The 16,236-nt window shown below is 39.8% G+C and overlaps 4 protein-coding genes and 1 pseudogene across 4 annotated transcripts in view; 3 read left to right on the forward strand and 2 right to left on the reverse strand.

Annotated features, from left to right (window-relative positions):
* The window catches only part of LOC110173678 (zinc transporter ZIP11), a 172,168-nt gene extending 168,610 nt beyond the window's left edge, over positions 1–3,558 (forward strand). The window contains exons 8-10 of the mRNA XM_055150042.1: positions 927–1,025; positions 1,096–1,254; positions 3,190–3,558. Of these exons, the coding sequence (XP_055006017.1) occupies positions 927–1,025; positions 1,096–1,254; positions 3,190–3,268 (337 nt within the window). The 3' untranslated portion in view covers positions 3,269–3,558. The remainder of the gene's footprint in view (positions 1–926; positions 1,026–1,095; positions 1,255–3,189) is intronic.
* A 460-nt stretch (positions 3,559–4,018) lies between these two features.
* On the reverse strand, positions 4,019–9,240 carry LOC110173689 (ankyrin repeat and SOCS box protein 12-like). The gene is made up of 3 exons (XM_020939709.2): positions 9,073–9,240; positions 6,349–7,116; positions 4,019–5,734 (listed from the first exon to the last, which is right to left on the reverse strand). The coding sequence occupies exons 2-3, from the start codon at positions 7,109–7,111 to the stop codon at positions 5,583–5,585; spliced, it is 915 nt and encodes a 304-aa protein (XP_020795368.1). The 5' UTR covers positions 7,112–7,116; positions 9,073–9,240; the 3' UTR covers positions 4,019–5,582.
* Positions 9,241–11,475: 2,235 nt separating this feature from the next.
* Positions 11,476–11,593, reverse strand: LOC129407959 (5S ribosomal RNA; annotated as a pseudogene).
* A 1,396-nt stretch (positions 11,594–12,989) lies between these two features.
* LOC110173696 (histone H2A) lies at positions 12,990–13,432 on the forward strand. Its single transcript, XM_020939716.2, has one exon. It carries the CDS (start codon positions 13,006–13,008, stop codon positions 13,381–13,383), a length of 378 nt encoding a protein of 125 aa, XP_020795375.2. The 5' UTR covers positions 12,990–13,005; the 3' UTR covers positions 13,384–13,432.
* A 648-nt stretch (positions 13,433–14,080) lies between these two features.
* On the forward strand, positions 14,081–14,556 carry LOC110173698 (histone H3). The gene has a single exon (XM_020939719.2). It carries the CDS (start codon positions 14,098–14,100, stop codon positions 14,506–14,508), a length of 411 nt encoding a protein of 136 aa, XP_020795378.1. The 5' UTR covers positions 14,081–14,097; the 3' UTR covers positions 14,509–14,556.
* The last annotated feature ends 1,680 nt before the right edge of the window (positions 14,557–16,236 follow it).

The following is a 16,236-nucleotide window of genomic DNA, read 5'->3' on the forward strand; positions in this document are numbered from 1 at the left end:
TACCCTGCCTTCACAGTAGAGATTATATACTACACAATATCTTTAAAGACAGTAAAGACGAAGACATATGTCTTTTTCAAGTTTAGTACTGAAATGACATGGCATGAAAGTACATTACCATTTACATCTCTTCATTGTAAACTGACATATAGAACTAAAATATAAAGCTTATAAATGTCACATTAGCCTTCCTGTTCAAAACTGCAATAAAAGTCATTGTAGCAAGCAGCACATTTTCATGCACATGTTTTTTATTTTAGAATAATAGCTGTGACATTTCTGAACTCCGTGTTTATGGCTCGGAGTCTTCATTTTTCAAATAACTGTACAAAGTACAAAGATGTGGGCGAGAATAGGTAGAAGGTGAAAACAGGAATTTTCTGAGGACTTAAATGCAGAACATTACAGGACTACACAAACATGCATGAATCCATCAAAAAAACTTTGAGTAAACTTGAGGGAAAGCATTATAATATGGTTTAAAGGGCCCAGATTAAGTTGTTTTCTGATCTGTTATAATGTTTCCTCATCAAAAATCATATCTGGAGTTGTATTTTGTTTCATTCACACAAATTTAACACAAACTCTGCTTATTTAGGCTGAGTTCTTCTCTCAAACAGAAAACACTTTTGTATGTAATGTAATGTAATAGGACATGAAGTGCTTCACTGTGTTTTATACACTTCAGACACTTTCACTAGAATCATTTAGATAATTTCAACCTTTATAAAGACATTTTAACATGTTTTAAAACTCACAAGAGTCAATGTTGCGTAATATAAAACCTTTAAAGCTCTGAAACATTAAATTTGCATAATACATCAATTAATTTAGTCAGTCACACACACAAAGACATGTATAAACTGCCTGGCTAAGTAGTAAAAAAATGATGCAAAACTGATTCCATACTGTAAATGTGTTTTCAGAAACCTCGCCATTGGAATCGGCATCCAGAACTTTCCAGAGGGTCTAGCCGTAAGCTTACCCCTGCGAGGATCTGGTGTCTCTGTGTGGAAGGCCTTTTGGTAAGAGACAATATAAACCACCACATCACATCCACGACGGGGGTCTACCATGCCGGCTTCTCTTCCCCAGGTACGGCCAGCTGAGTGGGATGGTGGAGCCGATCGCGGGGGTCCTGGGGGCCGTGGCGGTGGTCCTGGCTGAGCCTCTGCTGCCCTACGCTCTGGCCTTCGCTGCAGGGGCCATGGTCTATGTGGTGGTGGATGATATCATACCTGAGGCACAAGTCAGGTGAGGCTTATACTAGCGATGATGTGACGTGGATCCTTTTACTGATATTTAAGATAAAATACAAACTTATCTTCAAGAACATATATTATGCAGTTTTGTGGTCTGATATAATGTTGTTTCCTCATCAAAAACATACATGGAGTTGGGTTTTGTTTCATCCACACATGTTTAACACACAAACCCCATGTATTTAGGCTGAGGTGTTCTCTTAAAGGAAAGCCCTGTGTTCCACCTTGTGATGTCATGTGGTAATACGTACCTGAATGAGTCTCACATTCATTTCTATGAGCTTCACAACAGTCTTTTAGTTCAGATTTAGCAGCTGTAGCAGTATCAGTTGGGGGGACAATTATATCAGAAATAGTTACTACTATTACTACAACTTCACAAAATATTACTTTTCTAGTTTTCAAACACCAAACTTTTACTCTTACTTATGTAATATACCTGACAGAGGATCAGGACTCTTTCTTGAATAAAGTTTTGGTTACTCTTCCCACTGTGAATAGTCCACAAGTGACACCTTTTCACACTTTTTCACACCTTTTCTCAATATAAGTATTTCATTTAAGGCTTCAACAATATCAAATTTATGTTTTGAATACTTAGAATCATAATAGAATAATAGAATCAGTATAAACAGAAAAACTAATCATTTATCAGAGCGTAATAGGAAATGGAATATTTGCTCACTGATATTAGGGACATGGTAAGAATAATCATCATTATTGTTATTGTTTATTTCTTGTGTTCTTTATTGGTTTGAGTCCTTTGCTGAGTTGCGTATACCTTTTTAGTTTTTAATTTGTGTATTTCATGTTATTTATTATTACTAATTCTTTCCTTATGGATCCGTATTAAGCATGAGCGGGTATGGATGTGATGTGTGGGTGGTGTTTGGTTGAGTGTGAAGGTTGAACTCCTTTGGGGTGGTCAATAAAGAAAAAAAAAAAAAGGCTACAAATGACAAAAGCAAACAAAATGTTTCTGAGTTACTCTTACTTGAGTAGTTGTTTCCCCAAATACTTTTTACTCTTACTGAAGTAATTTCTTGTATCACAACTTAAATGTTTGGTGTTCTCTTAAAGGAAAACACTCAGATCTACATTGTGATGTCATGTGGTGATACAGGAAGTGCCCCATTATGGTTTTAAACTTCATACACCGTCACTGGAATAATTTGGATGATTTCAGACCTGAACTGAACTAAAGGTAAAAGGAACTGTTAACTTGAGAACTACCACATGACATCACAAGGTGGAACAGAGCATTCTGAGCTTTGTAGATGCAGACAGACTTATAATATAAGGTTACTCAAACATGTGTGAATGAAAAAAAAAAAACACAACTCCAGGTTTGTTTTTGAGGAGATAACAACATTCTAATATTCTAACATGGATTAAATTCACAAGAGTTTGTGTAATAATGTAGAAGGTAAAAGTGCCACTTTGCATTTGACTGGTGTGACATGTAGACATACAAGTGCTGTGACAGGTGAGAATCTAAAAGGGTCAAGTGCTCTGGGCTTCTCCTCTAAGTTTGATCAATCTTTACTTTGTTATGGACAAGTGATGACAGTTATATTGATTGGTTTAGAGTTTCAAAAAGCCAGATCATAACTTATTATAACTTAACATATTGATTTGATACTTTGCGGTGATATCATTCTGGAAGGGGAAGATGTTTTGTATGTCTGTGGCAGAATGTTCAGCAGTTTCCATAGTGACACAATGCACACGTTAACACAGCCTCATATTTGTTTTCATTGCCTGAAACACCGGTTGTAGTTACGACAGTCAGTTATTAATGGTCAAATTGCATTAAAACAAAGCACAAATTAAAGTCTAAATTGAGTAACTGCTTCAGACAGAGCAGTGCCTCAAGAGAATGTATCAAATGAAAAAATCAGCTTACGTGTGTCTGTCTCATCTCCAGCGGCAACGGGAAGCTGGCCTCGTGGATGTCCATCCTGGGCTTCGTGGTCATGATGTCGCTGGATGTGGGGCTGGGCTAATGTCGCCATGACGACCACGTGACGACAATGAACTGACTCAAAAGGGACCAAATACAATGTTTACATGGGAAACACTGGCTGCTTATCAATAATATTTTTTCCAATTTTGAAGCTGGGACACTTCCATTCTGTGATTGTTTGAAGTGGGAATTTTCATAGTAATCATATTTAATAAAATATTTGCTTTTAGTCTATTATGTTCATGTTTTTTTTTTATTATTATTATTATATGAACTTGTAAAGCCTTTTGGATAATTGGATTCTACAAATATTAAAGGCTCTGTACCTGATTTTTTTTTTCCATGTATGTGAGCAATAATTGTCTTGACCTAGTAAGGATAAATTGTATACGTTGCTCATAAGGTCAAAATAAGTCTGTTAATCAGGATGTGCATGTTAACATGCTCATTATTGTTAGCTTCACAGTGGTGGCAAAACTCCGCTCTGTTCTGAAAGTTGTGAAAAACACTTACAAACTCATCATGGTAAATAATTAGGATGTTCTACTTTGGACCATTGCAAACTGTTTAAAATGAACTAGTTCTGTTTTTAATTTTTATAAGACAATAAAAAAATCAGGTATAGTGCCATTAACATGTATTTTTTTTAAAACCTAATCTTACTACTTATCCTTAGATATTAAATACTTTCTTAATCATAAGTTTAACTCTCATAGCTTGCATACTCACATGACATTCCAATTTAACCAAATTTGAGAAAAAAAAAAAAAAGCCAGTTACAATGTTTTTTGGTTGTTTCATTTTGTTTAATACAGAAAATTAAATTAAGATATTCTCATTTATTACACTATGAGAAGAGAGAGAGAAAAAAAAAAATTACAGTATGTCCATACGTCCACTGAGTCCATCGTTTCTAACCTTTACATGGTCTTGACTCTTCTGCCACCTGCAGGTCAGTTTGTAGAATTACATTTTGAATGCTGTTTTTACAAATTTCCAATGTAATACAACTCAGCTTTTCCAGTACATGCCAAATTTCATGTCAACTATTTATATTAAAATAAACAACTGAATGATCTGACATTCATTTCTATGAGCTTCACAATTATGTGACATACGGAGCCCTCAACAGTCATCTAGTCATTTTAGTTCAGATTTGACAGCAATAGAAGGATTAGTTGGGGGGCAATTATATCAGCAGAGATAGTAATCAAATTTTAACTGAGTACTATTTAATAAAATTACTTTTCTAGTTTTCAAACACCATACTTTTAGTCCTACTTAAGTAATACATCCGTCAGTATCAGTACTCTTTTTTTGAATAAAGTTTTGGTTACTCTTCCCACTATGAGTAAGTCTACAAGTGACAAAAGCATTTTTCTGTCTGTTCTTTGTTTAGTTTATTCAATGTTCTATCCTTCCAATGGCATTAGCATCAAATTATAAAGATGAAATGCCCTGACAATTACTCTTTCCGTTACTCTTATTTGACTAGTTCTTTCCCAAAATACTTTTTACTCTTACTTGAGTAATTTCTTGGACAACGACTTTGTCAGTACCACCTCTACTCAAGTAGAAGTACAGTAGCAATTTTTTTGCGGTATCTCAATAGAGATTCAGATGACAATGCAGAATGTGCTCAAATGCACCTGTAAAAATTCTGAGTGATGTGCAAATTTCGCACAAAACTAAAATGGAGCAGAGATGTAATCAAAAAAGAACAGAAACCTCTAGTGTAATGTAAAAAGTGGTATTTCTGCTCATTTGACTTTTTAATCTTTTTGCTGTTATTTCTAATTGTTTTATTTATAGACAATACTCAACAATTGTGCTATTATAAATTTTTCAGTACATCTTCCACCTACACTTGAGTAATATTACAGTATTTACCAATAACTGTATTCTTATTTATTAACAATAATGCATTTGTTTTATATAGTGCTTTTCCAGACACTTAAAAGTTCCTTAAAAAATTGCGCATTATTCAATCACTCCACATTAAATGTTGGTAAGATACTATTATAGACACAGCTGCCCTGGGGTAGACTGACGGAAGTGAGGCTGCCAATATGCGGATCACCACCAACACTTCTTGCCTAATGACACAACAGGCATCCACTGTGGCTCCTGATATTCCCAGCAGTCTCCCATCCAAGTAGTAACCAGACCCTGCCCTGTTTAGCTTCTGAGATTAAGGTGTGACAACTATTTTTATCTGTGAACATCTTTAGGCTACTTCACCCACCTCTGTGTATCAGTGCAATTACTACACCTGTCTGTCCGCTCTCAGTTCATTGTGGGTCAGATATGAACAGTACATATCTGAGTTCCTTGCTTCTCTCTCAGTGTAAGACTCATAGCACATAGAATGGTGGTGGCTTGTGTTGGAGATATTGGATGATGCTGGTGGGCAGGTCCAGCTGGTCGATACAGTGGATCTTATTGATCTTGCGGAGGTGTCTGCGGAGGGCCAGTCTGCACTGTGACATCAGGGTTTTGGGGGTTCCTGAAAACAACAAACAAAACGAGTTACATACGTTTAAACACATAACTTGCATATGTGAAAATTTGTGGAACATAAATAGAATTATATGGGATGAGATTTTGAGATGATTATGAAATTATTGTTATTAAATGAATATGGAATTGATTTATTTCTCCCAATGCAAATGCTTTGTGTTCCAAGTGTTCCATATTATGGCATTACGCACATCTATGTAACATGTACTTGAGCAATTTTTGTTCATAATAATGCATCAAAATCACACCTTCTTACTGTGAGAGGGTTTGCTCACAAATTATATATTTAAATATGTACCAGTAATAATTTAACAATAATTAATAATAATAATAATAAGCTCTGTCAATATTATTGGGCAGATTTTGTATCATTATCCTCAAATAATATAATTTAATTTGACTACAAACTCATCCACAGCTCTTTTCTTAACATGAACCTTTAAGAGAACTGTGTAGTCATATTTTATGCAGTACTTTAGTCAGCAGGTCGGCCAAAACTAAATATTAGCCTCTGTTGGAGATACAACGATATATGGGCCCGATATGGGACAAACTGTCTATTTCTGAGCACTGACTGCAACATATTTATTAACTCCGCACCTCTCTCTCTCAGCAGCAGCTCCACGGCCTCGTTCTGTTTGGTGGACTTCTCGATGATGAGTGTGGGCAGGTACACGTTGGCTCCGAAGTCTATGAGCAGCTGAATGTACTCCACCCCGCACCCATGACGCAAACACATTTCCAGCACCGTCTTAGGCTGCTTCATCAGTCCCAACACCAGTGCATCTATACAGTTATAATCCGGATCGGCTCCGTACAGCAACAACAACTTGAAACAGTCAATGTGCCCGTACACTGCTGCCAGATACAAAGGCCCGCTCGAAACTTTCACCATCGAGCTCAGAATCACCACTTTGGATCGGTCGTTCACTTCAGCGCCGTATTTTAGCAAAATCCTCAGTACATCCACATCACCTTCTCGTGCAGCCGTGAGCACCGGGGAGGAGAGGTTATGGCTGCTCCCATTCGGATCAGCACTAGCACGGAGCAGGGCTAAGAGGCAGTGGAGGTGCTTCCCGCGGGCAGCTGTGAACAGGGGGGTCTGGGCTTTGACGTCCAGGCTGTCCACGCGGGCGCCATGAGCTAGCAGGACGCGCACGCAGCCTGTGTGGCCCTTAGAGGCGGCGGCGTGGAGGGGCGTGGCCGACACACCCCAGCCCCCCCTGCAGTTGATGACCTTCCGGTAGATTTCCTGGCACAGCATGGCGTCCAGGAGCTGGGCATCGTCCTGGAGTGCCGCCTGTCGGAGCGCGCAGATCTGTTCGCAGTGTTCTTCTTCTTCTGGGGTTCTTAAGCGGAACATAGAACCTGAGGAGAAAAACAAGAATCAGCTATATGTCTATGTCAGGATAGAATGTACAATTGTCAGTTACTTATGTGTAAAGATGCTCAGTGTAACTTTTCTGGTGTAGCGTTTGCAACTTGCTGGTCACTATGGAGATAATTTATTTGCCTTGAATGTCCCACAGTAAACTGAGAGGAACTGTATGCATTCTCTGCTCTCAAAATTTAAAAAGGGTTTTACAAGTAAAACTGAACCTGAGTTGCTAGTGCTTTAACCTGCAGATAGAGGACACATGCAAATGTTTTTTCATCCTCAATATACAGACAGACCAGGCCTCACGTAAAAGCTCAGATCCTCCAGAATTCCCTCACTGTTCTGCAGAGGCACTGAGCTGCAGGTGCTGCACTAGCATTGATTCATGATTGGCTGGAGGTGCTGGGCTTTAAGTAGACACTATTCAGATCAGGCATTTTGGGACTTCAGCTTTCTGATTGGATCGGACTGTAATGCTGATCTAAATCAGCATTACAGTCTATCGTGATCTAAATCAGCATTACTATGACCAGTAAAAGCTACATCAATCAATTTATCTATCCACGGTACCTATATTATCTCTCCATCTATCTATCCATTAATCTATCTATGTGAATTTGAGTTTGACACCCTTGACATAGATGGACAGATACTGTACAGAGGGCCACAATTAAAAACCAGGACTAAATCATGGGCCAAACTAAATATCTATTGAAACATTTGTTTTCTCTTCTTTTGAGATATGTAATGTTAAACATTTTCTTATTAAAATAAATATTTAATAATAGTTTTGCTTAAATATTGAATCCAGAACAAGCATAATATAAAATAATAACAACATTTTAAATAAATAATGTCTCTATAGTCTATCTGTAGCCAGTGGGCAGCTCTAATACAGATTTGATATGATCTTGCGGGCCAAATATAATTATATTGCAGGTAAAATTTGCCCAGGCCTGAGTTTGACATGTCTGGTCTACGGTATCTATCTCTCTATCTAACTATCTATTCTGTGGTATCGCTATATTTGGTCATGTTTATCATGTATCTGGGGACACATACGTCAAGTTTATAAAATTAAAAATCTAAATCTTACATACAGTTCCTTTAAATGTCATGGATACCAGGCCAAGTTACAGGTCTAATCTATGGAAAGGAGAGCCCCCACACAAAATGAGACACCACACAAAGCATCTCCATGAAGACAAACAGTAAACGGATCCCCAACCAGAAAAAGTAGCCTGTATAATAGTGCACCTTAAAAAAAAAAAAAAAACAGTATTGAAAATGTATCTGGCTCAGGGGTATAACAACTATAATGGATTAACTGCAGCAGAATTTCACTAAACATGAAAAATCTATTGGGAGTTGGGGCAAATGATAACCACTCTGCTAGCTCCATATCCATCTAATATCAGAGCTCCAAGTAAATCATTCACCAATGCTTTTTATATTATTTGTTTATTATGTGATAGCCTATAAGATTATGATCAGGACTTTACAACCTTTATGACTTTGCATTTATCGATGAGGACAAAACTCACTGGACAGATACTTAGAGATGTTGACCCTGCAATAGTTAGTTCTTTATTTTTGGTTTTAGAAATAGAATTGTGTTGTTTCCATCCTTTGCAATAGGAAAAAAACTATATCTATATATCATATGCACAATGAAATGTCAGAATTGTTGCTTATTTTTGTGTTATTGACTTAAACCAGCTTTTAGATCCTTAATTGTCAGAAAATCATTGAAAATACACGATGGGCCACTTCATTTTGAACATGTTTATAACGCACTGGACACGTTTAAAGTTTCGGTTTACCGTGTAGCTCTGATCAGTTGTTTGGGCTTAATACCGAGTCATGAGACAGCTCCTTTTCCTGTGTTTACCTCCAAGGACGCTGGACTAAACGGGACATTTTCTCGAGTAACGGCGCATACTTACGCGCGATGCTGTCCCTCTGTGCCGCGCCGTGTTCACCCTACAACCACTTAGTCGTAAAGAAAAGCCCGGGAGATTATAGAAAGACATTTGGACAAGTAAAATCAATTGGAAATCAGGAAAATGTCTTCTGTCGTGTACGGCTGTCTTCCCGTTTTCTTCTGCAATGTGTGTAAGGTTGGAGTGCAAGAGACCGCCCCCTGCTGGACTGTTAGGAGATTGAACCCAAAATGTATTGATATCTATTCGAACTTCTTCATTAAGCCTCTGAGACCCACAGTCCCAGAGGGTCAGAATTGCAACATTTACTTAGAGCTCTCTAGTAGTGCCTCACATTGACTGAATGTAACAAAAGCTGCAAATCCCAGCACCCAACACTCTGTATTACATCACACAACATTTTTGAAGGGAAAATATGAATATTGGAGCTCTCTTTTATGGATATATATATATATATATATATATATATATATATATATATATATATATATATATATATATATATATATATATATATATATATATATATATATATATATATATATATATATATATATATTTTTTTTTTTTTTTTTTTTTTTACAATTGTAGAAGTAAGTAAACAATCTGTAAAATATTATATATATAAATATATTTATATTTATAAAGCACTTTTCATACAAAAATGTAACACAAAGTGCTTTACAGAGATTAAAAACAATCCCACATTTCCACCCACCCACCCAACCCCCACAGCTGCCCAACTCGACACAACCAAACAACACAGACACACAAACACACAAGCACACAAGCACACACGCACACACACACTAAACTGCTAAAATACATAAAACGACACATAGTAAAATGTGAGGCTGAATACAGGCGAACCAGTTGAGAAAGCATCATCAGAGGAGCCGTCTACACCAGGAGCAGAGAGACGTCCACCACCACCAGGAACCACCACAGGGCCCAGGGGAGAGATGAAGCCCAAGGCACCATCCCTCCACCAGGAGCCCACGGTACAGACCCGACAGCTACAGCCGACCCCTGCTCCTGATGCAGAGGGCTCCTACAGAGAAAACACTGCATATCCTAAAAATAAGCCTAAAATAAATAAATATAATTAAAACGTGTACAGTAGAAACAAGTAAAAAATATGATATCTCATTCAAAAGCTAAGCTAAAAAGGTGGGTCTTGAGCCTACTCTTAAAAACATGAATGTTCTCTGCAGCCCTGAGCTCCTCCTGCTGCAGTTCCATAGACGGGGACCATAATACTGGAAAGACGCCTCTCCGTGAGTGTGTGTCCTGACTTTGGGAATGACCAGGAGCCTGCTGCTTGGAGGACCCGCGAGGGTTCATAGGGTAAAAAGCAGTTCTGAAAGATAAGAAGGCCCAAGACCATTAAGATATTTAAAAAACAGCAAAAGAACTTTAAAATCAATCCTGAAACACACAGGGAGCCAATGCAGTGATTTTTAAACTGGTGTAATGTGGTCCCGCCCTCTGGTCCTCGTCAGGACACGTGCGGCAGAATTTTGTAGTAATTGTAAACCTGAAATACTCTTTTTGGGAAGACCAGAGAGCAGGGCATTACAGTAGTCTATTCGACTGGTGATAAAAGCATGCATCAGCGTCTCGGTGTTGGCCAGAGAGAGAATGAGGCGGACTCTGGCTATGTTATTTAAGTGATAGAAACCAATTTTTGTAATGTTGTTAATGTGTGGGATAAAAGTCAGCTCAGAGTCAAAAATGACGCCCAGGTTTAAGTTAAACATATATATTTTTTTAAAGTATACTACACATAATTTAGAGCGATTTATGTAAATGATGCAAAAATGCAACAGTGGGTTACAAACGATGCCCCTTTTACACAGAGAATCCCTCACCCCTGAGTGTTGAGCCAATAGAATAGATGGATAGGTGCGTGTGTGTTTATAGTTATGTAGTCTATAAAATTGTATAATTTTGAAATAGAATCAGATAACAGTGATAGTGATAACTCTTTCTAGTGTTTTGCTTTCATCCTTCCCCATTGTGGACAATCTCAGTGTTACAGATGAACAGAAGCAAGAAAAACTTTGGAAGATTAGACCATGGTTGGAGTCCTTCAACGAGAAGTGCCTGCAGATAGTGCCAGAGGAGTATAATTAATTAATACATTTTTAAATTTATTTACTATTAATTAATTAATTAATCTTTGCATTGCATTTATATAGTGCCTTTCAAGATACCCAAAGTGCTTTACAGTTCATTATTCATTCACTCAACACTCAGTGGTGGTAAGCTACTACTGTAGCCACAGCTGCCTTTTGGCACCATCTGCCCTTCTGACCTCCACTGCACACACCACTTTCATACTAGGCAATGTGGGTGAAGTGTCTTGCCTAAGGACACAACAACAGGGTTTTTGCAACTGGCGCCCGCCTGTGGCACCTGGAATTCCCAGTGGTCTCCCATCCAAGTACTAACCAGGCCCAGCCTTGCTTAGCTTCTGAGATCTGACGAGATCAGGCTTTGACAAGCTGGGATGGTCAAAACTAACTCCATTGATGAAATGATGATTCCTTTCAAGGGAAGGTTCATTGGGTTCAGGCAATATATGCGTGGGTAACCCCATCCCTGGGGCTTCAAGATGTGGGCAATAACTGTAATCTCCAGCATACTCTATGACTTCGAGGTGAACCAAGTTAGGTTTGGTGCTAGGTCTAGCACCAAAACCATGGCCTAATCTTCCAAACTTTGTCTTGCTTCTGTTCATCCCTTATTCAGGTTGTCCACAAAGTGGATGGATGAAAACAAGCACTGGAAACAGTTACAAGACATCACATCAGCTATGGGACCATACGGTGTACTTAGTGCTGTTCTGTATAAAAAAAATAAAAATTATTAATTTTATTGAGTGAGCAATAACTAATACAAAGCTGGCTTTTATTAAAGGTGAAGTTGTGATATTGGTAACCACTAAAGCCCGCTTTTGCAATTTTGCAACATTTCCACAGATTCCTCTGTGGAAAAAAAAAAAAAAAAAAAAAAGATGATAAAACTAATTATTTTCTGCATTAGAGGCTTAGGCAACTAGAAAATGCTCGCTCAAAAGGAGTGAGAAGACGTACAAATACTTTACTTTACTCTCACCCTCATTTAATGCGGATGCCCTCCTACCATTCCAGCATATACATTACGTTGCTTTTTTAATTATAGAGAAACTACCTTCTGCTTAATTGCTGTTAGTGAAGACATAGAACAGATACACATAAGTTAAATACACAACATTTCTCATTTCTCCACCTTATATTTACTAACAGGGACCACGCCACAACTATAGAATACGATAAAGGTATTTATTGATGATGATAGATGTTGGCTAAGGGGTGAACAAGAGACATGGGGTGTGGGAGAGCATGGAGAGATGGTGTTGTTGGGATAGGACTGTATAAATAGGGCTTCTGGTTAACTGAAGGTGTGGTTGAGTTGAACTGGGGTTGGTTGGAGAGGAGGTTAAGAGGAGGGAGGTTAAGGCGTGGTTGTGTTCCTGAATCTTAGTCAATCAGGTCCACTTGCAGCAACACTAGAGCTTTATAATTTCCTTTGAAATGAATCCATTGATGAATAAAACAGCAGAATAAAACACTTCAAATAAGAAAACGTTCAGACGATACATATTGTCACCTAAAATGATCCATCTGTGATTTACTGAATGATAATTCAATATAGTAATTATCTTCAAACCTGTTGTAGGTTTAGTAAATGTTCATTGCTGATGGAGATGTAGATAGAGATGAAAAATAATGTGATGCCTCCATAATGTGGCGTACAAGAGCTCCTCCCTTTGTGTGAGCGCGGTCGCTGATTGGTGCGGCACTGAACCGTACGCGCTCCCGAACATAAAACGCGCCACGCTCTGTCTACGGACAGTCGTTTACTCGTCAGTGAAACGAACTAACCGTTACTATGAGCGGAAGAGGCAAAACCGGAGGAAAGGCTCGCGCCAAGGCAAAGTCTCGCTCTTCTCGGGCTGGACTGCAGTTCCCAGTGGGCCGTGTGCACAGGCTGCTCCGCAAAGGCAACTACGCAGAGCGCGTTGGCGCCGGAGCTCCCGTGTATCTGGCGGCCGTGCTGGAGTACCTGACCGCTGAGATCCTGGAGCTGGCGGGAAACGCAGCTCGCGACAACAAAAAGACCCGTATCATCCCCCGACACCTGCAGTTGGCCGTCCGCAATGACGAAGAGCTCAACAAACTGCTGGGAGGAGTGACTATCGCTCAGGGAGGCGTGCTGCCCAACATCCAGGCTGTGCTCCTGCCCAAGAAGACCGAGAAGGCCAAATAAAGCAATTTCGAGACCAGCTACTCAACAACGGCTCTTTTAAGAGCCACCCACTGCCACAATAAAGCGCTCACTTCTCTTAAAGCTGCACTAAACTGAATATGTGTCCATAAAACGTGACTTTACAAATTAAACTGGGAGCTTTGAAAGCACCAGGGTGTTTAAGTCCGTTGAAGTTTGCATACTTTCACAAGACCTCAAAAAACCGCTCACACAATTTATGACAATATGTAATGAATGCAATGAGTGTTTGACCACAAAAAAAAGGTACCTTTTATGTTCAATGACTTCGCTTCAGATGTAATTAAAGACACAATTAGAGGCATTCAACCACCAAACTACATTTCGTGAATCCCACTCATGAGCGACTTAACGCTATCAATATGAACTTCCCTTTAGACAGCAAGATGTGGAGCACGTTCATTGGAATAGAGGCTAGAAAAAAGGACGCCGCATGTGGTGTGCGTGCGTAGACCTACGTCCTACTGCCTCTTCCCGCTCTACTCCTCTCAACTCCCGCTCAGCTTCGCGCGCTCACTTTCAAACACACGAGATCCAATAGAAAACGCTTTTATTGCGCCTCTCTGGGCGGTGCTGTGCGGCAGACCAATCACAGAGCCCGGTGTAGTGCGCGCTTGAGACCGACTGTTTAAAAACCGCTCGTTTGCCGCTTCTCGCCAGTTCCCCTTCTCTGTTCGCAGACAAGACACTTGAAACATGGCTAGAACCAAGCAGACCGCCCGTAAATCCACCGGAGGCAAAGCTCCCAGGAAGCAGCTGGCCACAAAGGCCGCACGTAAGAGCGCCCCGGCCACCGGAGGTGTCAAGAAGCCTCACCGCTACAGGCCCGGTACCGTGGCTCTGAGAGAGATCCGTCGTTACCAGAAGTCCACCGAGCTGCTGATCCGCAAACTGCCCTTCCAGCGCCTGGTCAGGGAGATCGCCCAGGACTTCAAGACCGACCTGCGCTTCCAGAGCTCCGCCGTCATGGCTCTGCAGGAGGCCAGCGAGGCCTACCTGGTGGGTCTGTTCGAGGACACCAACCTGTGCGCCATCCACGCCAAGAGGGTCACCATCATGCCCAAAGACATCCAGCTGGCCCGCCGCATCCGCGGAGAGAGGGCTTAAAGCGTCTGCTTTAACTCACTAAAACAACGGCTCTTTTAAGAGCCACCACACGTGGGAAAGAGCAGCATTTCTATTTCTGTGTCAGGGCACGACGAACAAACTTCTACAGCTGTCACGCACAATACTGCTGCTGTTGAGTATGTTTTGGCAGTGTTACACGAGGGATTATAACACACACATTAGAATTACATTCTGTCTCCAGTTATTAGAACAACGTGAAGAAGTCACTGATTTCACAAAGTCAAATCTGTGTATTATATTAATTGATTATACAGCGCTTTCAAGCCTTTAATTTCTTCATTTTGAAATCCAAAATTCAGATAAATAAAAGGATATTTTAAAAAGTCACTCTTCAGTATGTTATTTGGGTCTCTTGGCATGTGCTACTGCATCAAAGTGGTGTGGCATCACCCTGTGGCACTGCTCAGGTTGCTTTGATAGCGGCCTTCAGGTCATCTGCATTGCTGCCTCTCACCTTCTTAATAATAGCACACACATTCTTTGTGGGGTATAGATCAGGAGAGCTTGCTTGCAGGGTTATTAAGCAAAGTATCATCACAATGACTGAACCAGCTTTTGGTACCTTTGCCTGTGTGGACAGGTGCCAAGTCATGTTGGAAAAGAAAATCATCACCTCCATAAAGTTTCTCAGTAGAGAGAGGCATGAAGTGTTAAATGTCGTGGTAGATGACTGCGTTGACTGTGGACTTCAGAAATCACAGTGGGCTAACACCAGCAGATGACATGGCAGCCCAAATCATCACTGACTGTGCAAAATTCACACTGAACTTCAAGTAATGTGGATTCTGTGCCTCTCCACTCTTCCTCCAGACTGTGGAACCTTGATTTCCAAATGACATACAAAATTTGCCACTGAGCAACAGTCTAGTTCTTTTTCTCCACAGCCCAAGTAAGACTCTTCTGACTTCCTCTCATGTCCCATACAGGCTTGATCTGTGTCTAGTGGCTCTTGATGCGCTGACTCCAACTCAAGTCGACTCCATATGAAGCATTTGCTTGACAGTCCTCTCAAGGCTGCAATCATCAATTTGGTTGGTGCACCTTTTCCTACCACATGTTTATTTTTCCTCTCAAGGTTTTATGAATATGCTTTAATACAGCACTCTGTGAACTACCAGCTTCTTTAAAAATCACCTTCTGTGGTTTTCTCCTTGTGGAGGGAGTCAGTGACTGTCTACTGGACATCTGTCTCGTTATCTTTCCCCGTTATTGTGTAACCCTCTGAACCAAACTGAGAAACTAAAGTCTCAGCTAATTAGCTGATTAACATGTGACGTCATGACTTTCCATGACAATGAGATGTTTGTCATGAATCATAGTATCATTTGGAGGAAGGTCAAAGTGGAACATAATAGCTGTCGGCCTTGTTTTTCTTTCTTTTTTCTTTCATTTTCTTTTTTTAATAAAAAGAAAAAAAAAAACAATATTAGATTTGTGTTTAATGTAGGCATACAAACCACGGTCTATAGTAGCTCTGCACAGCCCATATCTTCAAAATGACCAGTAAACATTTCAGCACCGTGGAGAGCGACTTCACCTACGCTGCGTGATAACAGGATTTTGACCCCATCATCCTGACTGAACATGTAGGATGAAGTCCCTCACACTGAATCACCGAAACTGAGAGTGGTCTGTGATCACAAAGCAGAACTAAGGTTTGATTGGGAAAAAAACAAAAAAAGAAAAACAACAAAAAACATACATTAT

The sequence above is a fragment of the Boleophthalmus pectinirostris genome, unplaced genomic scaffold (assembly GCF_026225935.1).
Source record: "Boleophthalmus pectinirostris isolate CB_2022bp ecotype Guang Dong unplaced genomic scaffold, ASM2622593v1 HiC_scaffold_14, whole genome shotgun sequence".
Lineage (NCBI taxonomy): Eukaryota > Metazoa > Chordata > Actinopteri > Gobiiformes > Gobiidae > Boleophthalmus > Boleophthalmus pectinirostris.